We start from the raw sequence: 23519 nt of genomic DNA, 5'->3' as shown, positions 1-23519 counted from the left end.
AGAGTCAAGTACTAGAACCCAAGTCTTCCTTATTCCAAGAATGACCTTTCTCCATCCTTTTCAGTGGCTCTGGACTATAAGACTTTCTCAGCGTGGTTACATAGGTCCTTTTTTTTCCTAAAGGAAAACAGAGACCTAGTAGCCCTGAGATTTTTGTTAAATTCAGAGAATAGTTGTGTTTCCTAACCTTTGCCAAGAAGTATTGCTCATTCAAGCCATCTTCGCTAGAACTATTGAAATTATACCTGTGACTTCAGCGACATTTCTGGTAGCCACCTGTGTTGTCTACGGGAATGTTACTCGACTGGAATCTAGCATAGTGCATAATAAGTGCTTAATTACTATTTATTGAATTGAATTGAAGCCAGGGCCACTGTTGATTAAAGCAAGGACTGATACTATACTTGGTGTTCGGAGGAGAGTAACAGATAAGCAGTGAGGTGATTAAGGAGGAGCCTGTTCTTTCAGATCTATCTATCTGTTGACTCCTCTTCTCTTCCCCTGCCTCAGTGGAGTTATGATCGGAGACAGACAGTATGATAAAAAGTGACTCTAGTAATTACAGTATTGTAAAGCAAGGTAGTATGGTACAGTGTTGCATGTTCTCATTTTTTACCAGGGCAGTCTGTTTTAGCATAGATTAAGTAATTCTTTTGTCAGAACTACCAAGAAATAATATTCCTCCTGTGAGTTGAAAGACCACTACTTCCAGAAGAGTGAAACGTTCAGCAAATAGCCTTTACACTTCATGCCTAGGAAACAAAGCCTAAGGGAATTGGGTTTTCATGTGCACAAGCAAATTTTCTCTTACCTGAACATGATTTATTTTCATTTGAATTATGTTCACGGGCTGGAGAAATATCTAGTACCTACTGTGTATTTTACTTAAAAAAGTTTAATGGCCCCATTGGATTCATGTAGCACAAACCCCATTGAGGTTGAGATTGTCAGGTAAAGTCTGTGAGCTCCTTGGTTTGGGGATTCACATCCTGGGTAAAAATGGCAGCCCATCTCATCATCTCATCATATCATCCCATGTGTCTCTTACCTAGGTCTTTTGATAAATCTTCTAATGAGAGTCAACTCACCACATTGGAGGCCTTAGTCCATTTTGTTTTGTTTTTAAAATATTGCGTCCTAGTACAGAATATGAGCTGCCCTCTTGTTTCTCACAAGAGTAGGATCAGATTCCTTATCATAAATGTCCTTAATGATAGCTTTATTTTTTTTTGCAGCCTGTGTCTAGCCATCCTGTCTTTCCTTTGCCCTTTGATTTGGATTAAGGTTTATAAAAGGAAATGCTATTTCTTACTGTTGTAATTGATATATTTTGATGGAATCTGGATTTGTTGCATTTTTTAAAAGAAGGTAATGAAAATTGATCTCTTGTAAAAATATGATAAGTCTATACACATATACATATATAATTTTTTTTTCTCATTTTCCCTCTTAGGTTATTGGGACTTCCCACAGCTAAAATACTATATGCTCATAACCCTAGTAGGGATAAAGAAGTTGTAGTGAATTCAGTGTTTACAGCTTCTAGACATTTTCATGTGTCTCCTGTTCATTGCAGGGTGAGTGTTGATATACCCTTGGAAACTATGTGGTGGAAGGGTGCCAAGATTTCATGCTTTCTTTGGCCCCAAGTTTTCATTTTCTGCTTGTCTCCCCTTTCCCTGTTAACCTTGGTCTTTTCCCTCTGCTTATTTGCTTTGGTGTTTATTTTTTCCAGAAGGTTTTTTCTTTATTTTGGGGGTGGGTCTTGATATCAGCATATAAAGGAAAAAAAGTTTAGACTTCAAACCAAATAGTTGGGTGTATAAATACCAAAGGATTTTTGTTTACTATAACTGAAATCTCAAATTGTGAACTTTTAGTGTAGTGCAGATTCTGAAACATTCAGTAATTAGAAAAAGTTTGCAGCCTTTTTTTCTGTCTCTAAAATGCAGTGAAAAATTATTTAAAAATTCATTTATAGAGGAGAGTAGGTGGTAGGTAGGTGCTAAGTCTAACTAGCTGGCCTAAGCATTTATTCACATAAGGCAGCTAGATGGCTCAGTGGATCGAGTCCCACACCTGGAGTCAGATGGACTCATCTTCCTGAGTTAGCTGTGTGACCCTGGGCAAGTCACTTAACCCTATTTGCCTCAGTTTCCTCATTAGTCAAATGAGCTGGAGAAGGCAATGGCAAACCACTCCAAAATCTCTGCAAGAAAGAACCCCAAATGGGGTCACAAAGAGTTGGACTTGACTGAAAAACTTTCTTGATGTTTTTAATTTGAATGGTATTTAAACTCTATTTACAATTCCCAACTAGTTACATGGTTTTATTTTTCCGTGCTTGCTTATATTCACTTTCAGTTTTGAACTTGCTTTTTGGAACTTGGCTTAGGGGAATGGCAGAAGAGAGACCAATATTATATTGTTTTATCGTCTTGACATATCCAGTAATGACATTTCACTTATTTGGCTAAAGCATTTGAGTGTTCATATATGTTTCTCCTCTATATTTATGTAAAAATGGAAACTTTGGTGAAGAGCAGAGATTCTTAACTGGGGTCCTTGAACTTTTTTTTTTAACTATATTTAGAAATTACTTGTTTCCTTTGAAATCCTATGCATTTTATTTTGTACATTAAAAAACATCATTCTGAGAAGGGATCCATTGACTTCACAAGACTGCCCAATGGGGTCTATGACACATAAAAGATTAAGAATTCCTGGTTTCTAGGAAAAACTTTGCAAGATTTGAATGTGGAGTTTGAGAGGAAATTTATAAAAAAAAAACGTTAAGTGGCTCTTGTAGGGGCAGAGACTCTATAATCCCAAGTGAAAGTTAAAGGATTTGGGTTCTCTGTTGTCAGTAAACCTTTTGGTAGGTTCTTTTTTAAAGTGCCCTCAGACTTGGGGATTCTAATCTGTTGTAGAAATCCAAAGAGGTTGTCATCCTTACTGTTTGTAGGTTTTAAGTAGCACGAAAGTTGTCTAAGTGAAGAGATTAAATAGATACTTTAATTATTGGTTTTGAGCAGGTGGAATTAATGTATACCTGTCTTTCAGGTGATTCCAGCAATGGGACAAACCTCCTTCAGAATCATTTTTTTACCAACTGAAGAAGGGAGCATTGAAAGTTCTTTATTTATAAATACATCCTCTTATGGAGTTATTTCCTACCAGGTGAAGTAATTTATTCCCCTCTTTTTTTCCAGTAAATCTGTTAGATCTTAGCTTCACTATAAAGTTTGCATACAAAGAGCCTATAAAAAGAAAAAAAAATTCTAAGCAGTTTTGGAAGGGTGGGCATTGTGCTCTAAGACCCCCAGATTCAAAAGATCCATACCCCTCTAGTTAACTTCAGTCTCACTCAGTTTAAACCCCTTCTCAGACCCCTCTTGGACACAGATCACTGACTTGTTCTGTGCTACAACTCTCACATATGCTACAGTGTGGCCTCATCTTGGTCTCTTGATTTTTGACAGATATTGGAGTAGGAAAAAACACTCAGTTGAATATTCAGTTTTTGTCTTGTAAAATGTAAAAGGCATTCTTTTATAAAGCAAACTTAAAAAGTCAGTAGTTTTGTCATTCTTCCCATGGGGAGTCTTGGGGGGATGTGTGAATTTCTTTTTGGGCATTGGGCTGACCAAAAGTAATAATTTCATTAACTAAGTCATAGTTCTTCTAACTAAATCCAGTCAGTCTGAAGGCAGTATGCCTTTAACATGCCAAAGTAAAAGAGACAAAATTCAAATAACAAGTACTTGTTAAAATGTTCTGGATAAAGCAGGCTCTTTCCAGAGGTTTGGAGCCATATGGTAATTTTAATAGAATGTCATTTTATTTTTTTCACAATTACATTTAAGAGCAATTTTTGGCCTTCATTTTTTATAATTTTTGAATTTCATATTGCCTCCTTCCCTCTCCTTCCCCCTCCTTGAGAAGGCAAACACTTTGATATAGATTATATATGTGAAGTCATGCAAAACATATTTCCATATTAGCCATGATGCAAAAGATAGCACAGACCCCCTCCCCCCCGCCCCAACCCAAAGAAAAATAAAGAAAGTGAAAAATAGTATGCTTTGATCTGTACTCAGACTCTGTCAGTTCTTTCTCTGGGGATGGATAGCATTTTTCAACATAAGTCCTTCAGAATTGTCTTGGATCATTGTATTACTGAGAATAGCTAAGTCATTCACAATTGATTATATTGCTGTCACTGTGTACAGTGACCTTCTGGCTCCATGCAGCAGTTTTATAAGACATTTTCCCTGCCCTCATGTAGTTTGTAGTCTATATAGTACAAACAGATTCAGCTTGTAGGGCTGTGGTTTGCTGGGGAAGATGGTATTTAGAAGCATGGTATCCTTAATGGATGAAGATCCTTGAAACTTAATGTCAGGAATATAGACTTCATCTGGAATGGTATTTGACATTCGATGATTGAGTATTTTATATCTTCGTAATGATATAATTTGTCATTTTTCTTCCAGGTCTTTGGAACTGGAACGCCACGATTCTCCACTGAAGGTTCCTACAAAACAGTTACCAAATGCTCATTTGCTGCTTCCCCATGTCCAGAGTATCCAGATTTCACAAACACAGGTGAGTTTTTGAGTATGGGAAAAATTGTTTGGAGCGCAGGAAGAAACAACTTTACCTGTGTTTTATATTCCCTAAGTAAAGATGTTTACAGAAGATTCTCAGGCATTCTTATCTAAAGCCTTGCTGGGAACAGAATATAGTCTTCACATTAGGTCAGTAGGCCATCACATGAAGTTGGCTTTGAAACTCTAAGGACCAGTAAGAAGAGGAGGTTATTCATGTTCTCTCCTGGTTATAAGCACTTTAACCCTTAGGAGTTGCAGCTAAGTTAAGGAGACATAGCTCTATAATGTACTATTATGGATTATTATCCAAAAATGTACAACATGTTCAAAGAAGTTGTAGCTAAGTTAAGGAAATATAGCTCCATAATGGACTGTTAGTGGGGATTTAGACATGTTAGCAGTTCAGCCCTAAAATTTGAGGGCAGTGCTATGAGCTCTGTTGCTAGGAGTGCTGTTGAATCAAATAACCCTTTAATGTTACTATGAGTGAATACAAGATGAGCTTTCAGTGTGGCATTTGTTTCTTAGGTATGTGCCTTCTGATCTTTTTGGTTAGTTGTGAGCATTGGTTTTATTTGGTTGAGAGTAGGGCAGGGTCGAGTTTTGCCAAACTTTTTTTTTTTACATCTTTGTTAAAAAGGAAAAGGCTTGCTTGTTTTGGGGGAGGGAGGGATATTTTTAGAAATGAATGTAATGTAAAAAAACAAGACAATTCAAAATAAACAAATCTATTAAAAAGTGTATATTTGGATATGGTTTTTGCTTGGGATAGACTGACCCTCACCTCCAGACAGTGCATCTTTTGGTCTGTTTTCTAGAATTAGAAAGTACACTTTACTTCTCTAAAATTGCTTTTAAGGTTGTTAACTTTAAAGTTGATGAGTGGTGACCATGTCATCCTTATCACTGCTGCATTTTTTTGGTTGTCAATTTTTCCTCAAAATAGTCCCGCTCTTTTTCTTTTTGATAGTCAGTTATGTCATTTATTAACTGCCAGGGTAAGTGACTGATGCATAGTAAATAATTGTTTTGACTTTTCATGGGATAAAACTTATTTCACAGTGGCTGGCTTTCTTTGCCCCTACTTTTATCTTGGTTCTTTGTTTTTTGTGTGTGTTCCCAGCCCCACTTTAAGATCATTGAAATTAGGAATTCTCGTTTATTTCATCTTCCTATCTCCAGCTTTTTTTTTTTTTGTGATGCCTCTTAAGTGCTTAATGTTTGTTCAGCATGGCAACTCTTGCTTGGACCTACCACTGAGATCCACAGTCATTTTCAGCTTTCTGATAAGCTTTATTCCTCCTCTGCTTTGTTGTACTTTGAGAAGTGAAGGGGTAATTTTTTTTACTTAATTTTTTTCTATGTTTAATTAAATGAGTACAACTGTATTAAAGTTTAAATCCAAAGTAAAAGTTGAGGTCTAATATTTCATTCGTTATATCACAAATGCTGCAAAAATGGTGACTATCAAAGAAAATATTTATAGAAATAGAAGGGAAGGAAATAAGCATTTGTTAAGTGCCTGCAAGGGGCAGCTGGGTGGTGTAGTTGATAGAATGCTAGGCCTGGAGCCAGGAAGGCCTGAGTTCAAATTTGGCCTTAGACACTTATTGACTGAGCAGGGGCAAGTCATTTACCCTATTTGTCTCAGCTTAGACTCAGGTGAGCTTGTGTGTGCCACGTAGATGGTACTGTGTTACATTCGTTTATTTTGGAAATTGATGGTTATGTTATGTTGGTAGAGGCCAAATCTCCCTCTTCTTTTCTGGCATCATTTTTGGTTCATATTTATCAGATGAACAAATCACCTCATCTGAGTGCCTTGAGACATGGAAATAGCATTATTTTGTAGAACGTCATACGGGGTGTAGATGTTGGTGTGTTAGCGTATAGGCAGAGAAGCGTTAACATGGCAGATGAAAGGGGCTACTAGGTGGTGCAGTGGATAGAGCAATGACTCTGGAGTCAGCAGGACCTATGTTCAAATCCAGCCTTAGACACTTACTAGCTGTATGACCCCAGGCAAGTCACTTAACCCCAGTTGCCTCAAAAAACAAAGAAACAGAAAAAGATGAATGAGGAAGATAGACTCAAAGGAAATAGGAATTTATCACTGTGGGAGACAGAGTTGTTCAACAGAAAGAGTAGTGATTAGGTCACTGAACTGGAAGCTTAAATCTTGTCTCAGTTGCTTCCTGTCTCTGTGATTTAGGGCAAGGCTTTTCTGGGTCTTGGCTTCCTTGTGTGAAATGAAGAGTTTAAACTAGGTGACCTGAGGAGGTAAGGATGGTGGAAAGAGTAATAGCTTTGAATCCGGCATCTGGATTCAAATTCTGCCTCCACTGTGAGCTGGAGCAGTTCACTTAACCTCATCTTCAGAATGAAGGGGTCAGATTGGATGGCATCTAAGATATAAGCCAGGTTTCATGGACTATGTTTCTATGACCATGGTAATCACAATTTCATAAACTTTGGTACTTATTTCAGTATCCTTTGGTTATGTGAACTCTTAAAATTTCCCCCCTAAACTACTCGTTTATACTCTATTTGGAATAGAGACAACTTGGCACAACAGTTAATATGCTGGGCTTGGAGTCAGAAAGACTGGGTTTAAATCCTGCTTTTGACATTTACTAGCTGGGAGACACTAGGCAAGTCACTTACCATCCTTGTGTTCCTGACTGCAGCGTCCATGGGGCTTGTCAACTTAGTTATGCTAGGCCACCTATTCGCTTTGAAATACTATGCCATAGAATCACAAAATCACAGAATGGGAAGGGACCTCAGAGTCACCACATTCCTGAGAAGTAGTCACCCACCTCCCATTTGGATGACTTCCAGTGAGGATAAACTCACTGACTCCTGAGACAGCAGGTCTAGACAACTCTGGTAGGGAATTATTCCTTAATGTTGTGACTAAACCTATCTCTTGACACTATTTAGGCCCTCGGGGCCCAATGAGAACAGGTATAATCCCTCCTGTTGTCCGTGACCATTTTGAAATATTGTAGTGGGACTTTGCTTATGTCAATGCACAAGAATGCCCCAATCATTTGAAGTCACTGCCATTTCTTTTTACTGTATTTATAAATTTGATTGATGTTACTATTCTGAGTTATACTGGTTTTAATTCTTTTATGTCTTGTAAGGAGTTTTCACTTCTTACATCTATTAAAAAATGCCATCTCTGATGGATGGGATGCAAGGGAATCTGTTACTCTCTTGCACCTATTGTCCCACCATATTACCTCTTAGCTACAAAACTGTGAAAACTAAATTTCAAAATTAGTTCACGGCCCAGTTCTTTTTACATTGTTGTACAATTCACCACATCCTTCTACATATATGTCCACATTAGCATGTATATTTTAAACCTAAATTTCAGTGTAGATTGTAGGCGTCTGGATCAGTTGTGATTTGCGTGTTGTAAGAAAAGTTTAGGATTGGAGCCGAGTAGCCTGAAGTGTAGGTTGGAACTCCTCAGTTAGCTGTTTGATATTTTGGTACATTATCTAACTTCTCCAAACTTTAATTGCTTCATATGTCATATGTGGGTGATGATACTTCTCTTGCATATCCTGACATTTAGACTAATAAAGAATTGCCTGATTTTTGAAGAACTGTGCTACAGACTTGTTTTTTTTCCCCTTTTATCTGTAATAAAGCCTTTTGTCCAGATTCAAGAGAATTCAAAGGATACTTATTCTATATATTGTCGATTTCTTGGGGTGACCAGAAGAAATGTGAAGGGTCATTCAATCCCAACTCATTTTAGGGATGAGAAGACTAGGGAAGTTAAGTGTCTTGCTGCAAGTAACACAGATAATAAATGTTGGAGGTGGGCTTTGAACCTGGGTCGAGAGGTGGTGACCTTTCCACAGTATCATTCTGCCTCACTAGCCAATCCTGCCACTTCACATTGCCATAGTTTCTCTAGAGCTGCCAAAGCTCTCTCTTCCCCATAGCCCTATGATTGTAGGTTGTCATCCTCATTTTGCAAACAGTAATACTGAAGCCCGAAGTCACATAACAGAGCTAGGACTAAGTAACACTCAAGTCCAATTCAGTTCAAAGGCTTTTTCTATTTTACTACAAAATATCATCTGGCTAATGTTAGTAACATCTCTTTGCTCAGTTAATTGTTGCAGCTAATGGTGTAGGAGATTATTTTAGACCTTAAACATTAGTTGATTAAAATTAGTAGGGTGATGAGCCAATATTATAAAATGAGATAATATATGTGAAGTGCTTTGCATACTTTAAAGTGGTATATAAATGTTAGCAATTATTTATCAGACTTAAGATATGTAGCTATGTTAGGCATAGAGGCTTATATGGGTACATGAAATGGCACTGCATGATAGGGGGACAGAGAATAGTGGAGACCTTGAGTTCAGGGTTGGTTTTTTTAAGCTCTAGGTTCAGAAAGACAAACATTTTATTAAGCACCAGGTACTAACGGAGGTACTATGTACCAGGTACTAACAGAGGGGTGGGTTGGAGGGGAATAACATTCATCTCTATTTTTTCATACTTAAAATTTTGCAGGTCTTCCTCCATTATCACCATAGGAGTTTTCTATCCATCATAATATAGAGCTCTCTTAGATCGCTTGATATTTTGTGGATACCAGAACAGCATATGTTCTACCCTGCTGTTTTTACCCTACATTGCTACATAATTGGTTCACTTACCTCCTTTTCTAGTCACATAATTGATTATCTTTTATCCTAGTTCTCATGCCTTTCCTAATTGGTAATGTGTTTTAGCCTGCTCACATCCACAATGGCCCCTCACCATTGCTGCATGAGCCTCTGCTTTAGGGTTTCTTTTGAGCTCATGGCATAACACAAGGTGGCAACCATATGGTGCCATTGGGAAAATATTGATGTGGCAAAGACGAGCAAGGACTTGACCTGTGATTTCACTGACAGCAGAAATTTCTAGACAATGAAACTCCCTCTTTCAATGCAGGCCATCATCTTTTCTGCAAGTTATAACCTTACAGGAGTTGGCTAAAGTGTTGAAAAGTTACATGATGCCCCGACTTGACAGAATCATTAATGTCACAGTCAGGACTTAGACCTTCATCTTTCTGCCTGTGAGGCGTGCTTTCCCTCTGTTATACCACGCCACCTCTTTTTATAGCTACAGTTTTTATTTCTGTAAATGATAGAAAGGAAGTTTGGAGGTGCTAGAACTCCCTCTTGTGGATTCTTTCATTTTTTTTTTCACATTTTTTACTGAGATTTTTCTTATGCCTCCTTAATACGTGGCATATAACTTTTAAATAAATCATTAAAATTATAAAAAAATTTCTTGCTACTTTCAATATTTTACATTAATGGAAAATCCTAAAGAATAGCTGTTACCAAAAAAAAAATAACCAAGTATATAACATTCTAGGTTTTTAGTCACTGTGCAAGTGATATGGTCATAATACATTGCTTCCTTATATGTAGGAAATCTGTTTATTTAAATATTTCCTGCATATTTTAATATAACATGTTAGAACTGGAAGATATGTATATATATGTATATGCATATATATGTATATATGTGTGTGTATATATATGTGTGTGTGTGTATGGAGAGGGAAAGAGAATGTACATAAATAGCAAATTTAGAAAATAAAGAATTTTATTTAGTGGTTCTGTGATTTCATTGGTATAGCTATACTAGTGACACAGAAATCAATAGGTAAATATTTATTAAGCATCTACTCCATTCCAGACACAGTGCTATGCACTGGGAATATAAAAAAAAAGGAGACAAAAGACCAGTCTCTGACATCAAGGGACTCTAATAGAATAGATCTGTGTCTAATAACTAGATAACAATAACCATTCGTGCCTTCTGAGTCTGGGTATCTTTTGAGCATGTGTTACTATAAATCTTTGGGATGGATGGGGAGTGTTAAGGCAGAGAAGAGAGGTCCACATGATGTGTTGGACTGAGATTGCTTTATGTTACTTGGGTACCACTGTGACACACAGGCTGTTAATACGTTAACCTTGCATAGCATACTTCCTTTTCTGGTTGTATATCTCCTTGATCTCTTCTTTTACATGGCTTCTGGTACCAATTCTTCATTGGGAAATTGATGAAGCCTAATCACGGCCATCATGTGAAACTATTTGCATAATTTTATTGGGTGGGTGATAAATACATTTTATTAGGGTAACAATCTTGAAAAAATAAACTTAAAAAACATTCTTGTAAGCTATTTATTTTTGAATTAAAAATTTTTAGATTGGAAACACAGGATCTAGATTACCAGGTTTTGATATATTGGTTGATAGGTGATAAACTTTTCATTTAGGGAATTGCCTATCCCTTTGACTTTCATGCTTTCTCTAATGGTAGATTACCTAATACTTCTCATAATGTGTTACTATGTTTAGGATGAGAACAATGAATTCTTCTCAGGTGGCAGATGCGTCAAGTAAAGGCAGTTGCTTATTGTCGTTTTTTTTTTAACTTAATGTTCCCCTAGATATATGTGAGTACCAGGCAGCAATGTTCTAATCTAATATTGGAATATCTCTGCATTTCAGGAGAGCTGTGATTTTGTTCATTTAGGCCCTCTTCACTGGTGCAGGTTTTTGTCCATTTCTGTAAATTCTTCCATTGAGTTTCTACTCAAACCACTAGAGGACTCCTCTGGTTCTTTTGAGGATGGGCTGTCCTATCCATTTACGTCTTGATCTCCCTAAATAACTGATCTGCTTCCTTTTATAGTGTCTTTTGCACTTCTTCTCTTAAAGTCATCTTTGACAGTATGGTACAGTCTCTTGTACCCAACATTCATCTTTCTAAGGCCTTCATGTCCCCAGCAATTGTGAATTTAACAAGATTGTGTTTTTTTTTTCTTTTCTGTGACTTGTGCCATTGACATGTCTGGTTAAATTAGCATTTAAAAAAATGGGTGTTTGTAGCAGCGAGTGGCTTAGAATGCACCGTGCAATTTTGTAAATGTGATCTAGCCCCTAGGACATATTAAAAAGAGGAGGCAGAAAAATCTTGGAGCCTTTACATTGCCACAAATACATTTTAGGGGTATTTGAAAAAGGAGTTTAAGAGTATGAAGTCTCTATCCTAATATAACTGGGCACTGAGTTTTACCAAGCCTTCCTTTTAAATTATTTTTTCCTTCTTACTCTTCCAGGCAGAAACCACTAATACTAGTCTCTTGCAAGTTCATCTAGAATGCAGTTTACATAATAAAGTTTGTCAGCAACTCAAGGTAAATGCTTTTTTTTTTTAAGGAACATCTGTATTTTAGAACTAAAAATCGTCCAGTGTTTTGGTGATTTTTGTTTGTTTGGGGGGAGTATTTTGAAGTCAGCAGATTTATGTACTTTGGAAGATTGATGAATTTCTCTCCCCTTTCTCCCCCCACCCATCCTCAGAGTTGTTATCTAGAATCCGATGACACCTTGCTGCTACAAATGAGCATAATTCTAACCACGGAAACCTCCCCTGAAGAATATGAGGAGAGCAGACAAGATTTACTAGATAATCTCTCCATTGTTTATGTAGCTATAGACAAAACTGAGACCTCAGGTAAGGTGAAGCCCTTGAAGCTCGCATTATGATACAGCTTGGTGGGTATAGAAGCCTTCATTGCTTGGACGTGTTCACTTGGGGATAGTTATGCTAAGGCAGAGGCAGAAAGTCCATTGCTTTACTCTAATTGTAAACAGAGTGAAGGGTTCCACAATGTTTATCTTAGCTAATTGAGGCAGTTTTTGGGGAAAAGTGGCAGCTGCTGCCCTAGTATGTCCTTTTCTATCCTTCTAAAGCAAATGAAAAAAAGGCATTCCACTTCTGCCTTAATAGTCCTAGATCATCCGATATCCATTTCATTTGTTTCTGTTAAACTGTGAATGGAAGCTCTCCTGACCTTGTTATTAGAAGAATGGCATAGTGCACTTGGAATCAGAGAGGTGGGGGGTTGACCCCTGCCTCTTGAACACTTTCTAGCCTTGAGAAAATGGGAAAGTCTCTTAATCTCTCCAAATCTTTATTGTCGTGGAAAATGGGCACAATAAGTCTTGGAATACCTGCATCACTGGGTGGTTGTGAGGATCAAATGAGATAATGTATATAAAGAATTTCATGAACTTTAAAGTGCTATGTAAATGCGTATTAATATTGTTATTCTAAATTTTCAGTGAATTACCAGATTATAGTAAATTAGAGGCAGAAGTTCCTGGAAACCTGTGAGTAGTGTAGTCTGTGAAGCTTGACCCTGGAAAATTTGAGTCCTGCCTAACAGTATTAACTTTACCGCCCCTTAAAATTTATGGTCTTCAACTTTCTGGGTACTTTAATGGGATAAACACCATTTTTCATCCATAAGCTCCATTATGCAGAAATACCTATTTTTGGTTGATTGATTCAATCAGAAACCTGTATTTTACATTATTTTGGAAGAAGGGAATCAGTACCATTTCTAGGGACAGGGTTTGGTGACAGTATAAATTTTTTAGCCCTTTTTGTAGTAATTTACAGTAGTGGTTCAATAAATAAATATTATTGTAATGACTAACTTTTATTATAGTGTTTTAAAGTTTGCAAAGTATTTGACACATAATCTCTACGCCCATTAGGCAAGCATTTGTTCTTTACCACGAATGATAGCGTTTTCTTTAGTTATTTAAGTTATTCAAGGTTAGCATTTAAAGAGAGGGGAGAAATCCACCACGTATCAAATTTTGACAAGTTAAGACTTAAAAGCAAGCCAGCATTTTGTAGGCAGTCTTAGATTATTATCATGCAGGTTCATTTCTTCTCTTCTCTTTTCTTTTTTAAACCTGGGGCCTATAAGGATTTCTTGGATAATTTTCATGGGGTCTGTAAACTTGGATGGGAAAAAGTGGCATCTTTATTTCACTAACCTCTAATTGAAATTTAGCGTTTCCTTGAATTATTTGAAAATAGTATTTTGAGAACCTCTAATTGAAATTGAATATTACTTTGAATTATTTGAAAACATGATAATGAGAAGGGGTATATTGGTTTTACCATACTACCAAAGAAGGCTAGAACACAAAAGGAGTTGAGAAGCCGTGTGTAGTATCTTATGATACTGTGCCCAATTTTAATCCATCATTATGTGGAAGAGTGTTGCTTCCTAAAGGCAGCTGTAGTGTAGTGGAAAGGACACTTGGGCCTGAAATCAAGAAGATTTGAGTTCCAGTCTATCCTTAGATACTTATGAGATGTATGACCCTGGGGAAGTCACTTAACCTCCTACTACTTTAGTTTCCTCTCCTGTAAAATGGGGGTGATAATAATAGAACCAGACTGCCAGAGTGGTTGTGAGGATTGAGATATTGTGTATATAGTGCTAAGAACATACATAGGATTATGACGGATAAAACTGGTTATTTGTAGAACTTGAAGTAATAAGTGAATAAACAAATCTTGATAAACTTAGATGGATATATGTACATGTAATTCGGAGTTAATTGTTCAGTGCAGTTAATTTCCTACTAAGTCTTTTAATTCTGTTTATACTAACCAAAAAAATATTTTCTTTAAGTCATATGTCCTTAAGCAAAACGTAACAGGCACTTAATATGCTGTTCCTTTCCCTTCTGTTTTCTTGCCCTAATAGTCACTGTCTTAGAAGTATCTGCTACATCTTTTGATGATTGTTATTGAGGCTAATGCATTTGGTCAGATTGACTGTCCTCTTGACCATAAATCTCAAGTCTATCATTTCTGCACTTGCTGTTTTTCATTAATTTGGTAGCCTGTGATAACTGTCTTTTTCTTCTGTGTTAAAGGAAAAAAAAATCCCAATTTTTATTTCAATGAAGAAATCTTTATCACAACTTTGACAGAAATTTGTACAATGTTATTTCAGTAACTCCTATAAAAAGATACAAAATTAAGAGAACTTTGTTTTAATTCAGTTACTCTGATTGTTTTTGACAGATGACTCTGCAGTAAATATGTATGTGTTACATTCAGGAAACAGCCTTCTATGGATACAGGTAATTTACTTGTTGGCTTTCTTTTGTAACTCGGTATTCTTATGTTATCTTGTAACATACAAGATATGTAAAAAATGTGTGTGTGTGTGTGTGTGTGTGTGTGTGTGTGTGTTTTTGCATTTCAAAATGTACATTTAACACAGTCATTTTTAGTTACATTTTTTGTTCTAACCTTCCTAGGGAGGTTATATAGATGGATTTTTTTCTGCACATCTTGAAAATATAGGGTAGTTTCTCTTATTCTTGGATGATTTTCATGTGGATTTTGTCAGTAGTTAGTAATACTATAACTATACAGACTCTCAAGGATGTTCCAGCCTATTTATCCTATGGTTAATTTTTTTTTTTGCAGTCCACTTTTATATCATGATTTCTCAGATAATAATTTAGAAAATGAGGATGTATGACTTAGAGAAAATATATTTCTGGTTAAGATAAACAAATTAAGAGACTTGGTAGAAAATAAAGTACATTTTACAGATTACATGTATACATCCATCCATCTAAGTTTATCAACAGATGTTTATCATTTATTACTGATAAGAGAAAAGTGTAGTGAAATGATCCTGTACTTGACTCCCAATTCCATTTCATCTTGTTAGTCACCTTGGGACATTGGACAGGCCTCAGTTTCCTTATCCATTTAATAGACATTGATGGATTAATAATGACCACCTTACAGGGTTTTGAGGACCACATAAAGTATATGTGAAAGCATTTTGTATAATGTGCTATACATATACAAGGCATTATTGTCATGTTGATGCTCATGACTAAAAAGGAGTTTTTTGGGGGCATGAAGGAGTGTCTTGACCTATGATTTCATTGGTATTTAGAGCTTCCAGTGAGAAAACTCCTTCTACCAAGACAGATCAAAACCTGTTTTGTACATATCCTTAAAGAATTGGTTGGGACTCTGAGAGAGTTACATGACTTCATTAGGGTCACAAAAACCATTAAGGAACAGGAGGTCTTTGACTTCAAGGGCAGCGCCTTTATCCACCAAACCATGCTGCCTCTCAGGCTTAAGGGATACTATTGAGGAAATACACGGTCAGAAAAGGAGGAAGGAGGCAAGTAAGGTCGTGAGAGCAAAGAGATGCAGCTGCACACCTGAGTGTCCCACTGGTACCCACAAAATATCCTGACTTAGAGGAAAGCCCCCAGTGTGTTAGCTCTTTCTCTGGTAAGGGGTGGACATGTTAGGTTATGGAAAAATATGGGCAAGACTTACACAGAATGAGACAGTGTGATCTGCACCAATAGAAGGGAATAGTGTACACATGGATGAGCATTTGAATTTGATGAAGTACTGAAGACTTAGGATGGTGACAAAGCTGATGATGATGAATAGAACTAATTTTCCTATTTAATAAGTGCAATGTCAGAGAACCTTAAAATTTACAATTGAATCAGAAGGAACCTGGACAGAAGGAATAGCTAAATTATTCTTTTGACTTGAGCATAGGAGATATCACAGTCTCCCTCATTTTCTGGTCCAAGTCTGTTCTTCCTTGAATTATTTTGCTTTGGCCTTCTTTTTAGAGAGAGATAATGAAGTCGGCTGCTTTCCCATAATATCAGAAATTAATTATCTTTTGGGCAATAGCTTCACACTCATCCCTCAGGCTGCTTCTTCATCTGCCTAGATAATTTGGGTCACCCTTTAGCTGTCACTTTGCATGTCTGAATCTTTCCTGCTAGGATCTATGATTTCCCACCCTCTTCTCCCCCAATCATTTTTGTTTTCCATTTCTGCATCCTTCAAGTTTCTCTGCCTCCTTTTTAAAAATGTAGAAACAAAATAATATACTCAATAGCCATCTTCCAACAAGGATGTCAATGATATTTATCTTTTATTTCAGGATGTACATCATTTCTCACAAAGAGATTCTTTATCTCTGCAATTTCAACCAGTCCTGCTACCTTCTTCTACAACCAATTTTACCAAAATTGCTTCTTTTATTTGTAAAGGTACAGTATTTGTATGTGTTTGGCAACTGTTTCCTGTTTACTTCTATTGTCGAAGCATATCCCCCATGAATGAATGGTTATCACTAATGTTGCTTCCCAAGAATACCATAAATATGTAATGACCAAACCTTACTGTAATGTCTTCAAACTCTGCCATGATGCTACTAGCTGATCACCCATTTGGAATATTGTTCCCTTGAGATTAACTGTTCCCTGTTTTGTCATTCCACCTAAAGCTGCATTTTTGTGGGAACCAGATAATGATGTTAGGCAGAGTATGCCTGTATAGGTAATATAATGATGATAATTATTGTCGTCTCTATGGAGTGATTTATTTATAACTGCAGATTAGCGTAAGGGGAAGATAATGAGTTGGATTCCCATTGTGCAGGGATGAATATTTTCCATGAGGAAAGAATGCCAGTGCTATTTATTTTATATTCATTCCTTATGAGAAATTTTGTGTTGGAACTCTTAATGCAGCAATGGTCAGGGGTTAAGAATAATCAAAGGTTTCTAGGGTACTTTGTCCCATAAGAAAATTTTTTGAAATTCCATTTTACTTTCAGATCTGCATTCTTTTTTTTCCTTCCCACCTTTGCCTCTTTTTTCATAGACAGGGCATTAAATGACAGAATAGTCAAAAGATACCACCATTAAAAAAAAAAAAACCCAAAAAACCCTTGCATACCATTTAGATTTTATTTCTTTGCTGCTCAGTTCCTCCAGTGTCCTGCTATGCTATTATGCTATGATATTCTTCCAGTTTAGTTTCATTTCCTCCCCCCCCATCTTACTGTACCTATCAGGCCTAAGGACTTTTCCGCTATTAATTAAGAAAAAGCAGGGCTTTGTCATGGACAAAAGATGAAATGTGGAACTTAATTTTTTCTCCAAGAAAATAAACTAGAGGCATGAAGGCTTTGCAAAGGAGACACACAGGTAATAGGCTGAGTTATTAAAGAGGAAAAGCGTAAGTGGAAACCAAGAGATGGGCGCTTGACCCTGATTTTTCTTCCCATTTCCAAACAGCTCCATCATGTCTCAGTGAAACTGATTATCATGGGGAAGGAAGAAATCCGAAAAGCATGGCCGCATTACAAGCATGTCTCTCTCGCCCTGTGGTACAAGGGTAGGTTGAATCAATCAGCCAGGCATTTATGAAGCACCACCTTTGCTCCAAGCTCTCTTCAATGTACTGGGAATAGAAGGATAAAAATAAAGCAGCCCCTTCCTTGAAGGAGGTTATGAATTTTTTGGCACCAGGTTAATTCATTCTTTTTTTTGGGGGTGGGGAGGGTTTGGTTGGGCAATGGGGGTTACGTGACTCACACAGCTAGTAAGTGTTATGTGTCTGAGGCTGGATTTGAACTCAGGTCCTTCTAAATTCAGGGCTGGTGCTCTGTCCACTGCGCCACCTAGCTCCCCCCACATTCCAACAATTCTAGTAGGGATTCTTAGTTGAGTTTTTTTTTGGGGGGGAGAGGTGCCTAGGCAATGGAGTTAAGTGACTTGCCCAGGGTCACACAGGTAGTGTCAAGTGTCTGAGGCTAGATTTGAACTCAGGTCCTCCTGACTCCAGGGCTGGTGCTCTATCCACTGAGCCACCTAGCTGCCCCAGGTTAATTCATTCTTAATTCTGTTCAGTAAGAGTTAGGGAAGAGCTTCTTAAAAGGAAAATCCTTAGGGACATTTTAGATAACTATCTATTTTTTGTAAGGTGAGATTTTCATCCTAGCCTCTCCTCAAGTAAAGCTGCTAAAATAATTTTTAGCTCCCTCTTTAAAGCTGGAATGATTAACTGATCGGTATCTTTTTGTCTCTCCCTGTTCTATTTTGTACAATAATAGCTGAGCCATAGGAGGATATCAAGAAGTGGGGGAACAGATTATCTACAGACCAAATAATCCAATCCCAATTAACTAGGATGTCTGATTTTTTTTAAATTAAGAGTGAGATCACTGCCAACCCTTCACTCAGAGTGTTAGCAGGAAGCCTGAGACTAATCCCTGTGTTCTGTGTGTCTGTTCACAGGTATTTTGCCATTGACCCTTCTGCAGTCCAGTTTCACCTTGAGCCACACTGGAATGCATCCGGAATTTGGTCAATCTGGTACACTAATCATTTTAGTCCTGTTGTTGTTATAAATAATGTGCTTGTTCCCAAGGATACCAGGCATATTTTAAAGGTAAGTATGTGCAGATTTTTTTTCAAAGTTAGTTTCATTCTAGCTTAGGCACTTACAAACACCTTTCTGTGTGTATGGTCATTTAAGAAAAGAGGTATATTATTTTTCGTATTTTCAAAATAATTGTTTCAGGAGATGGTCTTGGAAAGCAGCATGTTGCAGTATGTTTGAAGACAGTATATGGTTTGGATCCTGGCAGATCCCTTAACTTCTGATTTCTCATTTTCCTTCTCTGTGAAATGAGAGGGTTAGATTACATGACCTACTGCCCATTCATAGGATTGTTGGTGGTGGTTCTTTTTTGGGGGTTTGGGGCAGTATAAATTTTGAACATGTTGGATTTTAAACCAAAAAATGTTTCAAAATACATTGTTGGTCTAATTGTGTAAAATGAGATCACTTTGTGAGGAGAAAAAAATACGTTAAGTATACAGTGAAAAATAATACTGATTATTGGCTGCACTTAGATTTTTTCGTAAGCACTGTTGGTAGAGGAGAAGTATCCCTGATAAGGAGCTGTAAATTATGTTGTGGGTTTTTCTGTAACAGCATGAATCCAGAGCCTTTTTTTTTGGGGGGGGAGGGTGGTTAAGAATATTTTCTGATCACATAAAGTCAGAAGTTATTAATGTAAATACAGGATTTCAGGAAATAACAAATTTGATTTATGATTTGCACTAAGAAAATTATTTTTTTAAATTAATTTATTTTGAATTATCAACAATCACTTCCATAAGCTTTTGAGTTTAAAATTTTTCTCTCCTTCCCTCTCTACCTCCTTCCCCAAGATGATGCACAATCTGATATAGGCTGTACATATATATTCCTATTAAACATATTTTCACATTAGTTATGTTGTAAGTAAGAATTAAAACCATTAGGAGGAACCACCAGAAAGAGGAAACAAAACACAACAGAAGAAAAAATAGCAAATAGTATGCTTTGATCTGCATTCAAACTCCACAGTTCTTTCTTTGGATGTGGATAGCATTTTCCATCACGAGGCCTTTGGAGGTGGCTTAGATCCTTGTATTGCTGAGAAGGGTTAAGTCTATCAATATTAATCATCGTACAATGTGGCTGTGACTGTGTACAATATTCTCCTGGTTCTGCTCATTTCACTCAGCATCAGGCCATACAAGTCTTTCCAGGTTTTTCTGAAGTCTGTGTCTTATAGCACAAGAGTACTCCATTACAGTCATATACCACCACTTGTTCAGCCATTCCCCAGCTGATGGGCATCCGTTCAATTTCCAATTCTTTGCCTCCACAAAAAGAGCTGCTATAAATATTTTTGTACATGTGGGTCCTTTTCTCATTTGTATGATCTCTTTGGGATATTGCCCTAGAAGTGCTATTGCTGGGTCAAAGTGTATGCACATTTTTATTAGCCCTTTGGGCATAGTTCCAAATTGCTCTCCAGAATGGTCGGATCATTTCACAACTCCACCAACAAGGTATTAATGTTCCAGTTTTCCCACATCTTCTCCAACATTTATCATTAAGAAAATTATTCTTCAGTAAAAAAGGGTCTGCTAGAATAAATCAATGCAGTATAGTGTTAGGGGAAAATGCTGCCATTGATGAAAGCTTTTAGGTTACTTAACATGGAGTTATATGACCATTCCTTAAAATAATGGGCATAAGATAGGAAGTTTCAAACAGATGTGTTTTAAAGTATTTGATCTCCTCACACTTAATTTGACAAGCCATTTTATTCAGTCTTTCCTTTTCAGTTTGGAAACAACTTTTTAAAAGGAAAATCTCGAAGGGGAGGTTTTAGATACTATATCCTTTTGTAGGTGAGATTTTAATGGTGATTAGTTGTAGAAAAAAATCTGTTTTGGTTTTTTTCCTTTTAGATTCAGAATTTCACTGGCCCCTTATTTCTACCTCCAGGATGTTGGAATATATTTTCTTTGAGACTTGGTATTAAAGACACTGCAGTAAATATGTTCACCCATGTGTCTTTGACCACAAACATAGGCGCCACGTTTGTAATACCTCTCCAGATTTATTCACCTCCGGCCAAGGTATTGTTTTACCAGACAATTGTGTGTATGTATGTGTGGTTTGATGTGTATGATTAGACTTCTTTGAGATCTCTTAATTTTCTGTTATCTGTCAGTACTTGGCTATTATGTAAAAGAGGGTTACGTTCTTTGATACTGGTTTGAAATCCAGCAGTATTACAACACTGACTTCTACTTGATATCAATTCAAAGAGACTAAATGATGTAAACAAATACATGGAAAGAAGTTAATAGGTTAGTTTTCCTAATCAATTTTGGATTATCGGGTTTTCTGAGAACAGGAATACAACAAAATACTCCTAACTTAAAAAGAATTTAACTTTTTTTTGGTTTAGAAGGTATCTGTAAATCTTATTTGAGTTAATTCCTTGAGGTCATCTCTTTGGGGATGGACTCCCACTGCAAAGCGCTGTTGATCTACAAGGTGTAGGAAGGTGGAATTAAATCTGTACTGACCTCATGAAACAGAACAAACATTCTTTCAAATAACACATTATTTTGTTGTCATCTATCATTAAAGTATAATTTGGATGGGGTAGAAGTCTGTTGATTTTTTAGCATTCTCATTGTCTAATTTCCAGAGAAATAGGTGTTTACTACAGATGTAAGCAAACATGTTCCATGTGTGAGTGCTTTGGGGTGTGTCACTTTGGTGTTCCTTTTTTAATTATTTATTGCCTTTCCATCTAGGCAGGGAGTCTGGTCTCTGAGGCAGTAGCCCATTGTGGAATGCACTATTACATGGAAAAGTTAAATAGAAGTAAGTATTTTATTCAGTCTTGCTGTTAGAGCTGAAATTGGATGGGGGGCATAGCAAACGGGTAGTCATCTCTTTTATGTTAATTCATTTAGTTGCATCAGAATCTCTTAAATTTGTGCCATCCTTTATTCATTTGCAAAGCTCTTGTACATGTATCTGTTCATCCAATCCTTACTAGGCCCTCTTTTTAATAAAGAGCAGTCAAGAAGCCTTGGCTTCATGTATAAGGTAACGTATTTCCTTAGATATGACCTTGAAAGTCTTCTGTTCCCACCTGGCAAAGTTTTGGACAGATATAAAAGAGGATTCAGAGTGATACTCCAAGGTTGGGAGGCTAGTTCTGTGACAGTTAATAGCCATTTTCACAAGGATTAAATCTGGGTGAGGACTGTAGTGTTGGCATGGGGGACATTTCCAGACTTTTCTCCAAACCTCTAATTCAAAATAATCATTTTCCAAGCAACCATCACGTTCAGAAACTTATTAGTTGGATTAGGATTGTATACTGATTTAACATTGCCCTCTCGAGATCTATAGAAATAGTAGAAAAGATGGCAATAACATTCTTAGACCAAGTACTTCAGGTATACTTGTCTTGTGTAAGTAGCTGCACCATCTTTTTTTCATGCCCAGCTATGCTCATTTATTGATCTGCACTCTTGTTGGCAGTGAAATAGTAAGTACCCTGGGAACTTATGATGAGGGCAAGTAAGATTTGCATGTAAAATAAATAATAATTTAATGCTAAAACTAAAATTAATGAAAATTCCACAGTTAGAACAATTAAAAGATAGAGTAGATTCACAGACACTTTTTTTTGTCATACGTGATTACAATAAAATTGAACATTTTGTTGAAATATTTTTTGGAGGTGAATTAAGACCTGTGCTTTCTTAGGTGTAGGGAATTCCCTGTTTGGAAAAGCCATCCTCACATTCTGATTGGTTTGCCAGTTTATAGCCTCAGAGAGTTACCGAGAGCTTCTGAGGGATTTGGTGACTTGACCTCAGTTATACCACAAGTATGTGTCAGAGGCAAGACAGAAACCTAGCCCAGGACTCTGATTCTCAAGGCCAGGCCACTACACACAGTGCTGTACAGTTAATATAAATCAAAGGTCTGTGACTGTTTCTGTGTCACGTCCCTCTGGCGGTCTGGTGAAACTATGGACCTTTGCCCAGAATGGTGTTTTTAAATGTATTTTATGTATGGTTTTTAAATGCGTAAAAATAAATACATAGGACGACAAAGGAAACCAATTATATTGAAATACACTTTTCAAATATTTTTAAAAAACAAGTTCACTGCTCCAAATTAAGAAGCTCTGGTCAAAATGGATAATCTAGATGATTTAATTTAGATAATTCAATATTAAATCTAACTGACTGTTGGAACAAAGGATATTAATAATGAATATATAGGAGATGGTAGAGAAGGCTGACATTCTCAGAATATTTGATGTCTTCCATATTGGTCATTCAGTGGCTAAGTAGTTCTGGGAATCATGGGCTGCTTAGTTTTAAGTATAAACTAAATTGAATTGTGTTTTCTCTTATTGCAAATAAAGAGCTTGATTTCGTTTCCAGCAAGTCCTCATTGGCAAGAGAGCTTTTCTTTGAACCATTCTACTCCGAAGGTGGATTCTGAGCTTGCAAACAAATTGTATCAGAGCTGGCAGAAGATAAAAAGTGGTCAAGTCTGCAGGTATGTCCAAAGGTTTCACAAACACTTTCCTTTATCATTAGTATACTTTATGAAATTATTGTTTTATGTAGTACTCTCCTTGCTGTAATGAAATTTTAAAGGTTGACTTACATTTAAGAAGTTGAAATCCAGAAATATGTGAATGCGTGGAAATAAGGACGCCTACAAATCAATAAGCATTTATTAAATACCTACTTTTTGGGGGGCAGGTGTTGGGGTGAGGGGTCCTTCTAGGGGGCC

General features: G+C 36.8%; 1 protein-coding gene across 1 annotated transcript in view; it reads left to right on the top strand.

The window, feature by feature from the left end:
* TMEM131L (transmembrane 131 like) overlaps nt 1–23519 on the top strand; it is a 170306-nt gene that overhangs the window by 84631 nt on the left and 62156 nt on the right. The window contains 13 exon segments of the mRNA XM_020993980.2: nt 1454–1577; nt 3064–3180; nt 4497–4538; nt 4540–4608; nt 11782–11859; nt 12026–12179; nt 14562–14620; nt 16486–16594; nt 17627–17726; nt 18629–18782; nt 20645–20815; nt 21506–21575; nt 23162–23279. Of these exon segments, the coding sequence (XP_020849639.1) occupies nt 1454–1577; nt 3064–3180; nt 4497–4538; nt 4540–4608; nt 11782–11859; nt 12026–12179; nt 14562–14620; nt 16486–16594; nt 17627–17726; nt 18629–18782; nt 20645–20815; nt 21506–21575; nt 23162–23279 (1365 nt within the window).

Source organism: Phascolarctos cinereus, unplaced genomic scaffold, assembly GCF_003287225.1.
Source record: "Phascolarctos cinereus isolate Bilbo 61053 unplaced genomic scaffold, phaCin_HiC Scaffold_9;HRSCAF=440, whole genome shotgun sequence".
In the NCBI taxonomy this organism is placed as follows: Eukaryota; Metazoa; Chordata; class Mammalia; order Diprotodontia; family Phascolarctidae; genus Phascolarctos; species Phascolarctos cinereus.
This window is presented reverse-complemented; position numbering and strand designations above follow the sequence as displayed.